Here is a 20,033-nt window from a genome sequence, read left to right as displayed (position 1 = left end):
AAGGCACCATGAGGATATCAACTTTAAACTGTCAAGGTTTAGAGTTTTATGCTCATGGGAAGCAACTGAGTCAGCCTGTGAATGTCTCATAGTTGGTGCCAGATGACATGCAATCCTGAGCATCATGCTGTGTCAGCCCCATGGCTCCCAAGTCCCACAGAGGTGGTGCAGAGGGGCCATGTGCATGCTGTGTGCGCTGTGGGTTTGCAACACATTTGAAGAACCCTGAGTTTGGGGGAAGCCACTTTAATAGCAAGCCTGTTTTTGGTCCCACAGGGAAAATTTACCTCCTCTTTCAAGGATGCTTTCTGCAAACACAACCCTGAGAAACGACCTGGTTGAAGGGCAGTCAGGGTCCTACATTCTTGGCATACATAAGAGACCAATGAGGGGCTGCTCAGGGCCTATGTTGAAATTCCCATCCCAGAGCTAATTTCACACAGTTGCTGTGAGGGTTTAATTGACATTCAGTGACTGTGTGGAAGGCACCACTATGCCTGACACATAGCAAACCTTACCAGAGAAAAGGACTCAAGCTCCTTCCTAAAAGCTTCAACTCAACCGAGGACAAAAGTGAGGACAGGGTCACTTAGTCAGAGGGAATAATATTTACACAGATGAGAGAGTAACATAGAAGGGTTTCTGAAGTACTGAGCCCTGCTAGATCATAAGAAAAGGAGACAGAAGTTGTGAGTCAGTCTATGTTTGAAAAGCCACCATCTACCAGCCCATTCCTACCATTCACACACACCACCAACCCTGGTCTAGAAACACATACATTCTGGCAAGGAATTCAGACTCAAGGTACATGTTAGCTGGGGTGGGGGATGTTATTTACCTCTAGAATAGGATGACCTGCATGTGTATTCAGGAAGGCAGGCCATACACAGTCCAGCTGCCTTCAGTCCCTTCAGGACCCTAAGCCCCATGTTCTCCTAAAGTCAGTTGGATTACAATGGGCAAGGAGGGGTGTTAAAGTGCACGGCAAGAATATACAACCATATCTTATCAATTATAAGTCGCATTTTTTTCGCACTTTAATAATTCTGAAATAAGATATTTTAGAATTGATGAGTCAGAAAGAGGTAATTTCCCCTTGGTCATAAGCACAGATCCAGCATCGAATGTGAAATCATGACAATTTTACTATGTTCAAGGATCATTTTATGTGAAATGTGAGCAGCAGAAAAAGTGAAAAGAATGGTGCCTGGTAGTGTGCGGAGAAGGGAAAGGAATAGTGTGCTGATGGTTGAGTAGCCACGAGTCAAGAGCATAAGAACTCTGCCAGGAGATGAGGCACAACAGGAGAGGATACACCAACCAGAGGTTTCTCTACCTTTTCTTGTGGAAGTTTTCAAATCTACAGCGATGTTGAAGCAACAGTGTCGTCAACCCTGTTATTCCCTGCTTAGAGTGCCCAGTTTTTAAGATCTGGGCTGACCAGTATCTTTCCTACTGCATGTGAGGACAAGTGTGTGTGTGTGTGTGTGAGTACACTTGTGTGTAGAATATATTATTTTGACCAGTTTAAGTTACAGGCATCATGTCAGTATTTCCGTCAATACTTAAGCTAACATTTCTTGAGAGTATGGACAGTCCCCTATTTCATTAGGAAACTTTATTGTACTCAGTTTACACTAATATACCCTAATTATTTAATAGAAGGTCATATATAAATATTCTGAGTTGTATCCACAAAGTCCTTTATAACTTTTTCTCTCTGTTCTCAGAGAAATTCAGATTACATTTGGTTGTCTCTCCACTTTAGTCTCTTGTAATTGAACAGTCTCCACAGTTTTGTCTTTCATAAAACATTGACATTTTTAATATTAATGTTTTTAGGTTTTATTCCTTTATGTATGCATTATTACTATTTTTTTTTTAAAAAAAGGCCTTCTTGAATATCTACTACATGCCAATGAGCAAGGTAAACTTAACGCCTACTTATCTTACTCACTGTTGATGGACAAAAGAGAAACTAACCAACGAAAAAGGCCTGAAATGGACAATTTCAGGTTATGATTTCAGTTTGTGAAAGAAAATAGAGGGGATAGTAAGAGAGAGCAGGGAGAGGAAGACAGACAAATTAGGGGAACAGAGACTGTGTCCCCAAGGAGATAGCATTTGAGACAGGAGACCTGAAGGAAAAGACAGAAGTGTACAAATATTCCTGCCGAGAATGCTCAACTCGATGGCAATGACCTCAGCATTGATGAAACAAAATTTATATTTTAAGGCAGGAGAAGAAAGTTTAAACTTAAAATCCTCTTTCTGTGTTTCTTTGGGCTGCCTCTTGTGCTCCCTACTGTGCAGGGTGCCTCTGCATTACACATTAACCAGAACTCCTCAAAGATGGGAGAGCCTGCTCCACCTTAGAGATCAATTCTTCCCTTACACCTGACCCTAGCAATGTAACTTCTTAAAGCAATAGCATTCTTTCCCAACTCTATTGGGGGTCATAGTGACTTGCTGTTTGCTTTGGACATGCTTACATGGACTATGTATTCTTGGTGAACTTTATGTAAAATATCAGTATATCATTTTGATATATAATCCTTTGTCATGAAAATGTATGTGACTTTGCCTTCCAACTTCTATAAGGTGGAACAATTCTCAGAGCTTCTGAGAGTCTGTCTCATGGGTATAAGCCTCAGTTTGCCTTGGGTAAAATTTTCTTCTTAACTTCTTTTTCTTCTTTTTACTTCTTAACTTTCTTCTTAAATTTTCATTGAGAGCATATTCAACCAAAACAAGTTAATTGTTATTGCAGTGTACCAAAGAAAGAATGATAGGACAAAAGCTCAAAGTGACTAGTCAGGGTCAGTATTTATCAGGTATTTGTGTACCATGTTGAGGAGTTGAGGATTTAAAGAGTATTCAGGCACTGGAAGAACTTAAGCACTAGAAAGAGAGGTTGTATGTTGTCTATTCAATGGAAAATTTTGATTACTGAGTGGTGAATGGATGTAGGGGGGTAAGAGTGGAAACAGGCTGAGCAGGTAGAAGGGTTGGTACCATAGCCCAGTGCAGAGCTGTTGGTGGCTTGGCCTAGGTTAGGCCTCTGTACTGCATTCCTGTACCTCACAAGGTAGGAGACTGCCCCCCCAAATGTACAAAACAACAAATGAGTAGAAAACACAAGGGATGTAAGTGATTTGTGTTCCAGTGAGCTACAAAATGAATGAGGCCACTTCCCTTTGAGTTAACCATTTGGATGAACCGCAAGTGATTTTTCTAAAACTTTAATATTTTGAAATAATGATAAATTCACAGGAACTTTTAAAGATAATACAGAGGGGTCCCATGCACCCACCATCTAGATTCCCATGTTTCTTTCTTTCTTTTTTTTTTGTTGAAATTTTATTGAGATACAATTAACAGACAATAAACTGCATATATTTAAGTGTACAATTTGGTATTTTTTTTATTAGTAATGTATATATGGCAATCACAATCTCCCAATTCATTCCCCCCCAACACTCCCCACTTTCCCCACTTGGTGTCTATATGTTTGTTCTCTACATCTGTGTCTCTATTTCTACCTTGCAAACTGGTTGATTTGTACCTTTTTCTATATTCCGCATATATGTGTTAATATACGGTATTTGTTTTTCTCTTTCTGACTCACTAGATTCCCATGTTTCTGAATGATATTATATGAAAAACAGGAATTTGACATTGGTCAAATGAGTCCATATAGTTCTGTGACATGATATGCACATTCACAGAGCCACCACCAGAATCAAATTACCGTATTATTCCATCTCTCTGAAGTCTTCTTTATAGTCTTATAGTCACAGCCATCTTACTCCCACATCATAGCAAAACCATGTACCCACTTTTTGTAAAGTAATATTTCAGAGGAACATTCAAATGTCATGACCCCTCATCTATAAGTATTTCAGCATGTATTTTCCAAGAGCAGAATACTTTCTTATGTAGCTAAAATGTAATCATTGAATTCAAGAAGCTTAACTTTGATATTACTGTTATCTAATAAATAGTGCACACTTAAACTTTCCTCATTGCCCAATACTATCCACCTTATAGCAGTTTTTGCCTACCTAGAATCAAAGCTTAAGATGATTAATTTCTCTTAGTTGTTTCTTTAGTCTCTTTTAACGTAGACCATTCCCCCATATTTTATTCAGTGCCATTGCTGTTTATGCAGAATTGAAGACCATTGTCTTATTGAATGTTTCTTGCTTTTGATTTTAGTGATTATTTCCCCAGAATTAGATTTGGGTAATGTAGGGGGTGGGGTGGGGAGCAGAAATATTCCATATGTGATGTTTTTCTTCCCATTACTGGCCATCAATTTGCCTCTTCATTTTTCATGAGGTATTAACTAGATCTATACATTGTAAAGACACTTATTTTGTCTTTCTATACATGAGCTATAATTCATAGAGTGATATTTTGAGATTGTGTGATTATATTCTTACCTAGCAAATTTGACCTTACAGTTTTTGCAGTTATCGATGATTCTTTTTTTTAAATAAATTTATTTATTTATTGGCTGTGTTGGGTGTTCATTGCTGCGTGTGGGCTTCCTCTAGTTGCAGAGAGAGGGGGCTATTCTTTGTGGCGGTGCACAGGCTTCTCATTGTGGTGGCTCCTCTTGTTGAGGAGCACAGGCTCTAGGCACATGGGTGTCAGTGGTTGTGGCTTGTGGGCTCTAGAGCCCAGGCCCAGTAGTTGTGGCACATGGGCTTTGTTGCTCCATGGCATGTGGGATCTTCCCAGACCAGGGATTGAACCTGTGTCCCCTGCATTGGCAGGCAGATTCTTAACCACCGAGCCACCAGGGAAGCCCCAGTTATCGATGATTCTTACCTGAATTAATTATTATATTTGTGATTGCCAGTCTAGGGAAGTTTGAAATTAAAAGCTTTTCTCTCCCATAGCAATGATTGTTTACTTGAATTTGTGGCTACTTTCTTGTAGAAGAAAGTCATTAATGTGACATTTGGGTGGGCTAATGTGTGATAGAGCTATAAGCAGTGAATCCTTCTTGCCCTTCAAGCTGAGGTAGTAGGTGCAGGGGACTAAACAAGACTTCAGTGGCTATCATCAGCATGCTGGTCCAGTGAAGCCTAAAGCTGGTCAATCTGCGATCTCTGGGGCAGGATATCCACATCTCATTGGGCCTTGAGTTTGAGCAGGCCTTGCCAGAGGGAGCATTCTTATCCACCACTTCCGTTCTCAACTCAGTGGAGTTCGTGACAGTCTGGCTGCCCCATCTGTCTGGGTTACTTGAAAGACACAGTACCATCAACTGTGGGCACAACTTCTGTCACTCATGCATCAACATGGCTTGGAAGGATCTAGGTGACACCTTCCCCTGTCCCGTCTGCCATTTTTGATTTGGAGACAAAAACATCAGGACCACCCCCCCAGCTCAGTCATTTGACTGAAATTGCTAAGTTACTTCAGATCAGAAGGAGCAAGTGGAAGAGGCAGGAAGAGAATTCCATGTGTGAGATTCACAACTGGTTTCTGATCCTTTTTTGGGGAAGAACCTAGAGGTTTTATGTACACAGTGCAGTTTCTCTATTCAACATTGGAAACATTACATTTGCCCCATTAAGAAAGCTGCCTCTCATCACAGGAAAATTCTAGAGTGTACCATTGAGCCCTTGAAGAGTGATATGCAACAAGTTGAAAAAGTGATAACTCTCTAAGCCAGCCAAACAATGCACCTGAGAAACCAGGTAAAATACAGGAGAGAAGAAATAAATTCTGAATGTGAGCAAGTTAGGGTGTTCCTACAGAATCGGCAAGAGGATACTCTCAGGCAGATGGAAGATGGAGAGATGGATGTTTTAAGAAAACCCTGTGAAAACTTTGTAACATTTATGGATCATGTTTCCACATTAAAACATCTGCTGAGGGAGGTATGGGGCAAGTGTGTGCAGGTAGAACTGGAATTTCTGAGGCATGTTAAGTGTATCCACCACAAGTATCAAATCCTGAAATGCTCTGAACGCTCTTCATGCCAAGTATGGAGGTAACCTTCCTCCACAATGTTCTGGCATTGATAGAATTATCTAGCCATTTCTAGTGGATACGATTGTAGACCTTGAAATAGCACATCCTTACTTATTGTCTCTGAGGATAGAAAAATTGTGCAATATGGAAAGAGAAAGCCAAGGCTTTCATAACCCAAGTAGACTTTCTCTGCCTTGCTGTCCTGGGTTGTAACACATTTCATTCTGGCAGGCATTACTAGGAAGCGGAAGTGGGAAACAAGCCTAAATAGACATTGGGGATGTATCAAGACAGTTTTCCTAGGAACTTGTGGAATCAGCCAGTAGTTGAGGGTGGATTCTGGGTAGTTGCATGGTGTGTTGAGAGCGTTTATGTTGTGTCAGGTCCTAAAAGAAATCGTCTCTTGTCTGTGGTAGAACCCAGTAAGACTGGCACTTTTTCTGGACTATGATTTGGGTGAGGTTTCCTTTTACAATTTGAATGATAGATCTGTTCTTACTTTTAATTATTCTTTTACAGAATCCATTTGTCCCTATTTCTGTATTGCAATAGACTCTGAACCTCTTCAAATCGCTTCAGTAACAGATGATGAAAGATGAAGTACCTGAGAAACAATACTACTTCAGTGTTTGGTGTTTAATTAATAAACTTACCCTCAGTAATTCTGGGTTTCTTTTTAAGGTTTACTGCAGAAAACCAGCATAGTTTTGTCTCCACTTCCAGCAACTATAAAAACATGGTCACGTTTAGTAATGCCAATTTCATAGATGTTATAGGTATCATTACTAAGTGTTTTGAATTTCTAAGATGCAGCTGATGATTATAAAACCTAACACATCCAATAAATGATTTTCTGTTGAAAGTGGCTATAATTTTTTTTATTTGTAGTCATTTCTTTACAGTTATATAAACTTGTTAACAGGCATCCTTACCACCTACCTACCTTTCTTTTTAGTGGATTCTTCTGTGTGCCTCCATAATCCTTACCACTGTGCTCTACAGTTCATCCCTTATTGTGTGTGTCTGCTACCAGCTGACACAATTGACCGATCACATTGGAAATGCTGCATATATCTTTTTAAAAATTAATTAATTAATTAATTTTATTGGCTGCATTGGGTCATTTTTTTTTTTTTGCTGCACAGGCTTTCTTTAGTTGTGGTGAGTGGGGGCTACTCTTCGTTGTGGTGTGCAGGCTCCTCATTGCCGTGGCTTCTCTTGTTGCGGAGCATGGGCTCTAGGTGCGTGGGCTTCAGTAGTTGCAGCACATGGGCTCAATAGTTGTGGCTCATGGGCTTTAAAGCGCAGGCTCAATATTTGTGGCACACAGGCTTAGTTGCTCCGCAGCATGTGGCTTTTCCTAGAGCAGGGTTTGAACCCATGTTCCCTGCGTTGGCAGGTGGATTCTTAACCACTGCACCACCTAGGAAGCCCTGCTGCATGTACCTTTGACTCAGAAATCAACTTTAAGGAATTATCATAAAGTGGTGTCTCACACATATGAAAGACACCCAAGGCTATTATTGTCCCACAGATTATGAGGAGAAAATATTGGAACAATCAAAGTCCATCATTAGAGGATGGCTTAAATGAATTACAGTGTATCCAAACTGGAGTAATGAAGCTTTAAGTAGAATGAGCATTTATATGTATTGAAATGTCATAATTTCCAAGATAATGTAAAGGCATAAACAAAACAAAATGAAAAACAGAATCAGAATGGTGTGTGTAATATACCATCATTTGAATGTGTCATGTGCTTGTGTCTGTACATTTGTGTTTAAAATATATGTGATATGCATGAAGATTTAGGAAGTTTTTATCTCTGAAAAGGAAAGACATGTGGTTGAAAGACAAAGCTTAGTGGGAGACCATCATAACCTTCTATCATTTGTAATTTTTATATGTTTTTACCGTTGTTGTTTTTCCCACCCTGCATGGCATGTGAGATCCTTGTTCCCCAGTGAGGGATTGGAACCCTGCTCCCTACATGGTAGGATGAAGTCTTAATCGCTGGATCACCAAGGAAGTCCCTGTAATTTTCATATTTGTACCAAACAGAGTTAGCTTTTAAATAGTTTATACCACATTTATCTACCTATACTTATAACTATAAAAAGGAAAAAAAAAAAAAAGGAGACTTATTTGCTCACTCAGTTGCACTAAATATTTTCACTGAGTTAAAAACAAGAAGAAATATTAAAGATTACAACAAGCAAAACAACTTCAAATTCCCCTTGAAAGTGTGGGAAAAATTAATAATAAATTTCATAGGTGTTAAATTAATAGTAATCTTATGCCTTGTTTTCAATATATTTGTATCTGTGTCAATCACATCATTTAATCTTACAAAGAACTCTATGTTTGGCAGAAAAGGTTTTATTTAGGTCCCATTACCAGAGATTTTGCAAGAACTGACTTCAAACCCACATTTGTGTGTCTAGGGTAGTACCATGGACTCAATTCAGTAAGTCCCCTACATATGAACCTTCAAGCTGTGAACTTTTCAAAGATGTGAACATATGTTCACATGTCCAATCACTTAAGTTAGTTCACATCTGGAGTACATTGTCACATGTGTGCATCCTCTACAAGTGGGTGTACTTTACAGTATAGTACTGTATAGAGTACAGTAGTACACTATCTTTATTTCAAGCCCAGGATGTCTGGAAGCAAGTATAAAAACAGTGGTGGTTTAGCTGGTACTGCTAAGAAGTGCCAAGTGAACGATGGAAACAAAAGTGAAAATAATTGAGAGAGTGGAGTGAGATGAAAAGATGGTAGACATCGCTTGTTCTTATAACATGAATTATTTGGACATCAGCATGATTCTAAAGAACAAGGACAAGATCATGGAACATGTGAGGTCTGCTATGCTGATGATGTTGAAAATAATAATGAAGAAGCGTGGAAAAGTGATGGAGGAGATGGAGAGACTTCTGTGTGTGGATGCAACATCAGCATCAGTGTCGAGTTCTGCTAAGCTTAATGCTGATTTGAGAGAAAACTAAAAGCCTTTATGAAGGCTTGAAGAAGAAACATGGCAAAGAATCAGAGGGCACATCTTCTAATGCCAGCCATACCTGGTTCCATCAGTTCAAGGCTAGATCCAACCTTCACAATGTAAAAGTAAGTGGTGAGTGTAGACATGGTAGCTGCCTGGGAATTTCCTGAATTCTCTTCATTCCAGAGAAAGGATGAAGAAAGACAAGAGGAAGAAGCAACTGAGGAACTGAAGAAATTCATGACACAAGAAATGGCAAAGGGATTTTCTTTATTTGAGGAGCCACTGTTAGTTTTTAAGGCACAGGACCCAAATGTAGAATGGTACATGAAGGTTGCAGCAGTGGTTCAGAATGCAATCCAGTTCTACCATGTCATCTATGATGAGAAAATTTTAAAAAGCTACTACCCACACATCACTGGATCATTTTTTCAAGAGGGCAGGCAGAACTGAATCCAGCAAGGAACCAGAACCTGTGCCATCAACGTCAGGCATGAATGAAATGCAGCTTGCCCTCCATCTCCTATTGCTGCTGATCCTTCAGCTCTACCATCTCCCACCTCCTCTCCTTCCTCCAGTCAGTAACTCTCCTTGCCTGTTCACTCAATGCCAACCCCTGTATGCTGGCTGTTGTACTACGGTACATTTCAAGGTACTGTACTGTAATATTAAAAACTATTTCTTTATTTTTGTCTTTTATGTGTTATTTGCATAAAAAGGATTATTAAACTATAACAGTACAGTACTATATAGCTAATTGTGTTAGTTGGGTAACTAGGCTAATTTTGTTGGGCACCTAGGCTAACTTTGTTGGGCATACATACAAGCTGCATTTAAGAATGCACTCCTGGAACAGAACATTGGTATGTAGGGGACTTCCTGTACCTACATATCTGTAGACCACAAATTTCTTTCATTTGTTCCCATCAGAAGAGAGACATTTTTGCTCTGTTATGAAGGTCCTTTACTTTGCTATGAAGGCTTTTTTTTTTTCTTTCTTTGGCCAAACAGCCTGACCAGGGATCAAATCTGCACCCCATGCAGTGGAAGTGCAGAGTCTTAACCACTGGACTGCCAGAGAAGTCCCTATGAAGGATATTTGAATGAATACATTTGCACCTGCCATTTATCCTCAGTGGCTAAAAGCATGCATTTTAACATCAAGTAGACTTCGTTTCCAACCTCTCCTACATTGGCTGTTTCTGGTCAACCAGATTCCTTTCCTTCTATGCCCCATTTTCCTGATCTGTAAAATACTTTGAAAGCCTGCATCACAGAGAAGAACTTACTAAATTTAATGAAACAAACTTTGAGAATTCTGAAAGACATCCTTAATGATGGCCAAATATTTGCTTCTAGCTAGTGATTCTTGTGTTCTCATCCATCATTATGAGTGTGATAATTTTATAATTACTAAGTCATCAGCATCCTACTCAAAGCCTGCATAAGGTAGCAGCCTATGGAAAAAGGACCACACACTTTGAGGAAGAAGTAAATTCAGAAAAAATTTAATGACATTGATGAAAAGGTCTCAAAGAAAACCCAAGGGGCAAATTCCACTGAGGTGTGTCCTATGGTGATAATTTATTTTGTTCAATACATTGTCAAAGTACCTAGAAAATTACCCTTCCTGTGCTTATTTCTATTCCAAGTTTTGTAGCTGTGCAGACTACAACTGAGGGTTAGAAACTGCCCTTGACTCATGGGACATATTCTCTAGATGGTTATATCTGACCAACATCAGTCACTTTGGAGAACTGGGTGCCCAAATGCCAATGTATCTACTAAAATTGGTCACTGATAAATATATACAGATGAATCCTTGGAAATTAGAAAAGATGTTGGTGAGAAAAATAATTCTGTAGCCTAAGATTTTTTAAAACTTTGTTTTTACTCTTCATAACATCCTTGTATGTTAAGCAGTATCAACATATTTTTTATGAGCTCCACTTCTGGTTTCTAAATGATAAAAAAAAAAAAAATCCACCAGAATTCCTAGATCCAATCGCACTGGCTGTGTTTTTAATTATCTTATATTCAAAAAAAATATTATAAATTGTCCTTTATGGATTCCCTCATATGCATTGTAGAGAAATAGAATGAAGTCCTGATTCACAATTACTAGCTGTGTGACAGTGGCCTTGGCCCACAGGAGGTGCTCAACACACCATTGCTCTCACCACACCTTCTCTCTCCAGCACCCACCTCACATACTCAATGTCTCCGTTGTCCTAAAGACAGGTGGTCTGGCCATAAATCTCTTCCTTTTTTGGTTAGATCACATTTTAGGTAGGGAATGTTCTCTTTCATTGTTGGGACAAAGGAAGTGAATGTCAGAGTGTTTGAAGCAGTTTCAAGCACATGTAGAACATGTTCCCATGTCCCCACAGCCATGGTGGATCATCAGATATCTGGGTGCACAAACAGAGAGCACCACTCTGGGACAACGCAGAGTTTTGTGAAGCTTGTTGAATTGTTGAGTTTCCTGGTCCCAGTCTGAAGAAAGTGCAAGCACTGGAGAGGAAGGAGAATACCAAGGATGTCCCAAATAAAACTCATTGAGAAAGTGCCTCCACTAAGGAACATAGGTGGCTTCAGAAGAACCCTACCTTCCAGTCTCTGTGTGTGTTGTGGAGGATGGGTGTTGCAGAGGAGAACTTAAGCAAAGGTCACTGGGTTCCTACGTCAAACCCAAGAGCATGACTCCTTGGGGGTTTTCTGTTGGCATTTTTCATCCAACGAACAAAGATGCTGGGAGGTCACACAGGAGGTGACTGTAATTGGACAGATGAAAAATGCCATGGACCTGATCTAGACTGATGTGAATGGATTGAAAAGTGCGTATTGACACATGAGTGATTGATTGACTGTAAAGAGTGAGGGAATGAAGGGAGGTTTCATGTTTGTGGGTTGGAAGTTTGAGTGATTTGAGCTGCCAGTTTTGAGGTACAAAAGTCTACAGAAGAGTAGTTTGGGATGAAACTGAAGTTAAATATTGGTCACATTGGGCCATTGCATTGGATCTCTTTGGGAGAGCCAGGCAGAGAAGTTCAGTATGCATTTGAAAATCCTGACACTTATGGGTCAAGATATAGCTAGAGGTAGTGAGTGGGAATCTCAATACAGAGTTAAGTAAAGCTACTGGAGTAGATGAAATCCCCAAAGGGTTTTTAAACACAGGAAGAGAGCAAGGAAGTGGCCCTTTGAAATATGCTGACACTACCCATTTGACCAAGGGTCTTACGTTGGTGATCCCTCAACTAGAAACAACAAACAAAAAAAACAGTGGATTATCCATAAATCTATCCTCGTCACTTTCCAAGACTCACACATGCATGTGCACACACACCCACAAACAATATTTTCTTGTTCACTCTTAAGGGGCTGACAATCAAGACACTACATAATTTTGTGAAAAAGAAAAAAAGAGAGAGAGACCTGAGCTCTTTAATGAGATCATTGGACTGGGTTATACCACTGATAAGGTGATTGACTTCAGGACTGGATGTAATATAAATACGTTGATAATTAAGTGATTTAATAGAAGCCAAGTAGTAAAACAGTGCCTGGAACTGTGAAAGAACAATTTACATATTAGCTATTTCAACTGATGATCCTTGATTTCATCTGTTACATGATAGAGAAACTAGATGCAACCGAGAATGCAGACATGAAGAAACCTGATTATTATACCCATTGCACTGTCTTCAGATAAACAATTATTCCCACCTTAAGTATATCATCTGGACCAAGAAACTTTCTTTTTTCTTTGTCTACTCTGTTCTGAACAAGAAGCCATTTCTCATTTACTTATGCCCCTGCTCTGAAACCATTTCCATGCTTTATTAGAGGTGGGTGATTCCCAGATTCTTTCCCTGGCTTTCTTTTCAGTTGATATCTTTGATTCTTCACCCCCAAGGCTTTCAGGATGTATACAGCCCACCAAATAGTTACACTCTACATTACACTGCATGCCATTCAAGGAAGCAATATGGGTAAGGCAGCAGATTCAAGCTTCCCTGTGTGCTTAACAGGACAATAGGACAGTTAGACTTAATTGATATACAGAGACCACCACATCCAAAAAAAGAAAAAAATTACAGAATGCACGTTATTTCAAGTACACATGGAACATTCTCTAAGATAGACCCCCTTCCAGGACAGAAAGCAAGCCTCACTAAATTTAAGAGGATAGAAATTTCAAACATCTTTTCTGATCACAATGGCATGAAACAAGAAATCAACCACAGAAAGAGAAATGAAAAAAAAAAAAAAGATTACATGGAGACTAAGTAACAGGGTATTAAAAAGCTAATGAAGCAGCAATGAAATCGAAGAGGAAATAAAAAGTACCCCAAGACAAACAACAATGAAAACAGAACCATATAAAAGCTATGGGAAGCAGCAAAATCATTTCTAAGAGGGAAGTTATAGCCATACAGGCCTTCATCAAAAACAAAACAAAACAAAATAAGAAAAGCCTCAAATGAACAACATAACCTACTATCTAAAAGAATTATAAAAAGGAGAACAAACGAAACTGAATGTCAGCTAAAGAAAGGCAATAATAAAGATCAGAGAGGAAATAGACATTAAAAAAATAGAGAAAATCAAGGCAACCAAGAACAGTGTTTTTTTTTTTTTTTTTAAGGATAAACAAAACCAACAAATCTCTGGCCAGTTAAACCAAGAAGAATGAGAAAGACCCCAATAAAGAAAAGAAAAGAAAGGGGAAAAATAACAACTGACACCTCCAAAATACAAAATACCATAAGAAAATATCATGAACAACAAAATGGACAACCTAGAACAAATGGACCAGTTTCTAGAAACATACAGCCTGCCAAAACTGAATCAAGGAAAACAGGTAATGTGAACAAACTGAACACTAGAAATGAAACAAAATTTGTAATAAGAAATTTTGCAAACAAAAGTCCAGCATTGGATGGCTTCACTGGGGAATTCTAACAAACGTATAAGGAACTTATACCTATCCTTCTCAAATTCTTTCAAAAGGCTGAAAAGGAGGTAACACTTCCAAAGTCATTCTATTAAGCCACCATCATGCTGATACTAAAAAACCAGACATAGACACTACAAAAAAGTACAGGCCAATGTTTTTGATAAATATAGGTGCAAAGATCCTCAGCAAACTGAATCCAGCAACATCTAAAAGGTATCAAATACCATAATCAAGTTCGATTCATTCTAATTTCACAAGGATGGTTCAATATATGCAAATCACTCAGTGTCATAAACCACATCAACAAAAGAAAAGAAAAAAAAACCCACACAAGATCATCTCAATAGATGCATAAAAATATTTGATAAAATTTAGCATTCATTCATAATAAAATTCTCTCCAAAGTGGGTATAGAGTGTATACATCTCAGCACAAATTAAAGGCATTTATGATTGGGAATTCCCTGGTGGCACAGTGGTTAAGAATCTACCTGCCAATGCAGGGGGTGTGGGTTCGATCCCCGATCCAGGAAGATCCCACATGCTGAGGAGCAACTAACCCCATGTGCCACAACTACTGAGCCTGTGAGTTAGAGCCCACAAGCCACAACTACTGAACCCATGTGCTGCAACTGCTGAAGCCCGCATGCCTAGAGATTGTGATCTGTAACAAGAGGAACCACCACAATGAGAAGCCTGTGCACTGCAATGAAGACCCAACACAGACAAAACAAACAAACAAACAAACAAACAAACAGCATGGATAGTTAATCTGTTGTATTAGGAAGGAAGGCAAAAAAAAGCCATTTATGACAATCCTGCAGCCAACATGTCAATAACTCTCAATGGTGAAAAGCTGAAATTCTTCTCACTAAATACTGGAAAATGATAAGGATGCCCACTCAAACCACTTCTATTCAACATAGTGTCGGAAGACCTAGCCATAGCTATCAGACAAGAAAAAGAAATAAAAGGTATCCAAGTCAGGAGGGAAGATATGAAGATGACATGATACTCTAAATAGAAAACCCTAAAGACTCCACACACCTGTTAAAACTAACAAAGGAGTTCAGTAAGGTAGCAGGATACAAGATTAATATAAATAAATCCCTTGCATTTCTTTACACTAACAATGAAATATCAGAAAAAGTAAAAAAGCAACAACAAAACAAAACATTCCACTTAAAATTACATAAAAACAAAACAAACAAACAAAACTTGGGAACGAACATGACAAGGAGATGGAAGATTTTTTGCTGAGAAATATGAAACAGTGATAAAAGAAACTGAAGATGATTCAAGGAAATGGAAAGATATCCCATGCTCTTGGATTAGAATTAATATAGTTAAAATGGCCATACTGCCCAAAGCAATCTACAGATTTAATGACTCATGACATTTTCCACGGAACTAGAACAGATAATTCTCAAGTTTAAATGGAACCGTAAAGACCCAGAATTGCCAAAGCAATCCTGAAGGAAAAGAACAAACCTGGAGGCATGACCTTCCCAGAGTTCAGAAAACATTACAAAGCACAGTAATCAAAATAGTGGGGTATTGGCACAAAAGAGACAGACATAAATTTCAGTGGAACAGAATGGAGAGCTCAGAAAAAAACAAAAACAAAAACACACACCTATGTACAATCAATCTTCCACAAAGGAGGCAAGAATACACAACAGTGCAAAGACAGTCTCTTCAATGAGAGGTGCTGGGAAAACTGGAAAGCTACATGAAAAGAATGTAATTAGAATACTCTCTAACATCATATACAAAAATAAACTCAAAATGAATTAAATGCCTAAATGTAAGGCCAGATACTATAAAACCTCTTGACGAAAACATAGAAAGAATGTCTTTTCACATAATTCACAGCAATATCTTCTCAAATCCCTCTCCAAAAGTAATGGAAATAACAACAAAAATAAACAAACGGAATTGAATTAAGCTTAAAATCTTTTGCACAGCAAAGGAAACTATATGCAAAATGAAAAGACAACCAACAGAACAGGAGAAAGTATTTGCCCACAATGCAACTGACATGGGATTAATTTCCAAAATAATAAAAAATCTCATACAATTCAATTTCAAAAAAACAATTCAATCCAAACATGAGCAGAAGACCTAAATAGATATTTCTCCAAGGAAGACATCCAGATAAACAACAGACACATGAAAAAATGCTCAACATTGCTAATTATAGGGAAATGCAAATCAAAATGACAATTAAGTATCACCTCACTCCAGGCAGAATGGCCATCATCAAAAAGTCTACAAGTAATTAATGCTAGAGAGTGTGTGGAGAAAATGGAACCCTCCTGCACTGTTGGTGAAAGTGTAAATTGGTGCAGCCACTACAGAGAACAGTATGAGAGTTCCTTAAAAAACTAAAAGTACAGATACCTTGTGATCTTGCAAACACACTCCTGGGCATATATCCAGAGAAAAATATAATTCAAAAATATAGAGACTTCCCTGGTGGTACAGTGGTTAGGAACCGCCTGCCAATGCAGGGGACATTGGCTCAATCCCTGGTCCAGGAAAACCCCATATGCCGTGGAGCAGCTAAGCCCGTGCACCACAACTACAGAGCCTGTGCTCTAGAGCGTGAGAGCCGCAACTACTGAGCCCGCGTGCTGCAATAACTGAAGCCCTCAACCCAGAGTTCGTGCTCTGCAACAAGACAAGCCACTGCAATGAGAAGCCCCTATACCGCAACAGAAGAGTAGCCTCCTCTCCACAACTAGAGAGAGCCTGCACGCAGCAGCCAACTCAGCCAGTAAATAAATAAATAAGAAAATAAACAAATGAAATTAAAAAATATATATGTACCCCAATGTTATAGCAGCACTATTTACGAAAGTTAAGACATAAATATCATATGATATCACCTATATGTAGAATCTAAAAGAAATAGTTAAAATGAGATTATTTATAAAATAGAAACAGACTCAGATATAGAAACTCTGGGTTACCAAAGTGGAGGGGAGTGGAAGGGATAAATTAGGAGTAGGGATTAACACATATACATTACCTTATATAAAATGAACAAGAGGGATTTACTGTGTAGTACAGAGAATCATATTCAGCATCTTGTAATAACCAATAATGGTGAAGAGTTTTTAAAAAGAGCATAATCTATATATATATCTATATATATAGCTATATAGATATATCTGAATCTGTTTGCTGTATACCTGAAACTAACACCATATTGTAAATCAAATAAACTTCAATCAAAAAAACCCAAAGTAAATATTTTGTGGTAGGATTATCTGGAAAAAATCAATAGTGTGAAGCATTTATTATTTTGATAAGTATTGCAATTTCAAGGAATTTTTAATAGATTCCCACACCTTTCACAGGAGAAATGGGGAATCATAAAGTCAGTATTATAACTGTAGAGAACAAAGGATGCAACTTTCTGTCTTATGCTAGTTGAAAAATAAAAACCAATATTCCCTGCCTCCTGAAATCAGAATATCTGAAAAACAGAACTTGGATCATACAGTATTCTAGGGACTGTTATGGTCAACCCACTGAAGCAAGAACCAAGCCGTACAAAGCTTGGTTCGGTGTTAAGACTCCTAATGCCACAAACACACCCAGAAATGAAATGGATTATTTTCAGTCACTGAGGCTTCGTTTGGAGTCAGGGTGGACACTGGTCCAAAAATGGCTTGAGAGAGGGGAGAAAAGCCACAGCTTGGGCATCTTTGGTGGTTGGGGAGAGCTCCTCTGCAGGCAGGGCCTTCCTGGGTTAGAACTGCCCTCCTAAGCCCAGTGAAGGGCACCCAGGCTGTCCTGACAGCTTGTCCATATGTGGGGCAGAGGTGAAGCCAGAGCGGGAGAATGAAAAAGACATCAGCACTCAGGCATCAAAGATGGACTCAGACCCTTTATTACAAGGACATCCTCTGAACACAGGAAGAAAGTGGGTCACACAGAACATCTTCCAAGTGGGCTCAGCACTCATCATCAACTAGACTTATTGTAAGCGATTTAGAAGTAGGTCTAATAGAGAAATAGGGCACAAGTTTTTCTGTAAAAGTTTCACTGAATGTATAGAAATGAGATCTATAGTTCAAACTGTAAAAAGAAATTTCTCCCAACTCATAATCCAGAAAAACGCCAATCCGACAGGGTTTTTCTGCATCCCCTGTAGCAGAAGTCATATCATAGAGCTCAAACTGCCAGCAGCCATCGCTTGGGGCTGGTGATACAGGAGCATTTCTGGGGAAAGATTCTGTACACACACCTAAGGACCAGTCACCTAGTCCTCTTACTTCTACCTGCCAAAAATGCCTACCAGCGTCAAATCCCTCAGAACTCAGCACAGCAGGGTAGTTAGTGAATGCCTTCCGATTTAGGACACAGTTTGGTCCCATCCTTAGAAAAGTTGCAGTTTTCCTGTCTTGTGAAATTTTAAGACTGTGGTGAGCAGTTTCAGCATCTAGAGTCAGATGTACCTGAAATGTGCTGATCATTTTGTGGAGGCCAAAATATTGTGGGGAGAGAGTGAAAATCTCCTTCTTTAACTCATATGAAATGTCTGCTGGGCTCTCTAGGTTTCCATACGTGCTGTGGAGCATTTCAATGCCTGTCAGTAAATCCAGGTCAGGCTGCAAACACTTCTCAGTGATTTCATCAAGCAGACTTTGCAACATGGATCCGAAGTCTGAGATTTGGTTTCTTTCCTCAATTATTTTATCTTGAATACCCTTCTCTTCATTTAGTAACCTAACATGAATTTCATCATGCTCTGTTCCCAAGAAACGCTTAAAGTGTTCAACTTCAGTGAGAAATTCTCTCCTTCGAATCTTCAGCTTCCTCATCAAGTCAAATGATTTTGAGACTTGTATTTCTAGTGCCTTTTCAGCATCTTCAAGCTGCTGTATCAGGAGCTCAATGTGGCCTTTGAGCCTCCTCCTGTGAGAGGCTGCAGCTAGCTCCGTGGGTCCCAGGGGGTGACCGCTGTGGTCAGAGGAGACCCTGCACTGGGGACACAGCAGCTCCAGGTCCTTCTCACAGAACAGGCTCAGAACCTGCTTATGCTTCTCACACAAGGGTTTCTCTTTCTGCCATTTCCTCACGTCCTCTGTGTTGGGAAGCTTCCTCACAAAATCAATCATGTGACATAACTGGGTGTTCCTCCCAAAGCCCTTGTCAGGGCAATGCTGGAGGCAGACAGGACAGGGGAAGATGTCCCATAGACCCTCCCAGCACTGCTGGATGCAGGAGAGACAGAAGTTGTGCCCACAGCCAGTGGTCACGGGGTCTCTCAGGTAATCCAGGCAGATGGGGCAGCTGGCCTTTGCTTGGAGCTGTGCCAGGGAAGATGCCAGGGCCATTGTTCTGGGAGAGCTTCTGTCTGAGGACACTCCTTTCAGAGAAACCTGGCTCTCCAGGGGCTGGGACACTTGAGAAGCTTCTGACTCTTCCACCTCCTCTCTTCTCCTTCACGGCTGCCAGCAGGTTTCCCAGGATCTGCAGGAGCTGTGGCTACACAGGCCTATTTCTACCCCTTTCTTTAACTCTACAGCAGCCACCAGGAGGACTTGGACCCCCTGTCAGTCTCTGCTCCTTTTGACACTTTTGTCCCTTTGACACGATGGCCCCAAGTCATAGCTTGCTAGGTGGTCCTCTTCCTCAGAAAGAGCCCAGCTCCAGGCAGTGATGAAAGTCAACAGCGTAGGATGAGATCAACACCATCCAGACGTGGGCAGCTCTGTGGCCCAGGTCACCCGCTCCTTCAGGAAAGTGACAACAAGGGTGAAAGGATGTATGTTAGAGATTAAGAGCATGTGTATAATCAGCAAGATTTGACCAGGCTTTTCTTTCTGTTTTCAAACACATACATTTCCATACTAAAGATAATTGTAGTCAGTTGGTATGGTGGATATCTGATGATGTTTTTAAAGGTTTATTAATGTGATTTTCTTGATGAAAATCGATGATAAACTTGAGAGACCCAGAGTACACTATTTCCATATAAAAGCCTTCGATATCTTTCAAAGATTCCTTCGACATTGACAGGTGTCCTTAGAACAGGAAGAGACCTCAGGCACACACAGAA

At 39.6% G+C, this 20,033-nt stretch overlaps 1 protein-coding gene and 1 pseudogene across 1 annotated transcript; one reads left to right on the top strand and one right to left on the bottom strand.

Annotated features, from left to right (window-relative positions):
* The first annotated feature begins 1,912 nt into the window (after window positions 1–1,912).
* On the top strand, window positions 1,913–6,590 carry LOC130848501 (tripartite motif-containing protein 60-like; annotated as a pseudogene).
* An 11,332-nt stretch (window positions 6,591–17,922) lies between these two features.
* Window positions 17,923–19,308, bottom strand: LOC130848500 (tripartite motif-containing protein 60-like). The gene has a single exon (XM_057726971.1). The coding sequence runs from the start codon at window positions 19,306–19,308 to the stop codon at window positions 17,923–17,925; it is 1,386 nt and encodes a 461-aa protein (XP_057582954.1).
* Between the last annotated feature and the right edge of the window lie 725 nt (window positions 19,309–20,033).

Source organism: Hippopotamus amphibius, chromosome 3 (genome assembly GCF_030028045.1).
Source record: "Hippopotamus amphibius kiboko isolate mHipAmp2 chromosome 3, mHipAmp2.hap2, whole genome shotgun sequence".
NCBI classification, from domain to species: domain Eukaryota; kingdom Metazoa; phylum Chordata; class Mammalia; order Artiodactyla; family Hippopotamidae; genus Hippopotamus; species Hippopotamus amphibius.
The sequence above is the reverse complement of the archived record's forward strand: the minus strand, read 5'-3'. Positions and strand labels throughout refer to the sequence as shown.

What these genes read in the sequence shown, in the direction of transcription:
- LOC130848500 (XM_057726971.1), bottom strand. Translation starts at nt 19,308, where the DNA reads ATGGCCCTGGCATCTTCCCTGGCACAGCTCCAAGCAAAGGCCAGCTGC.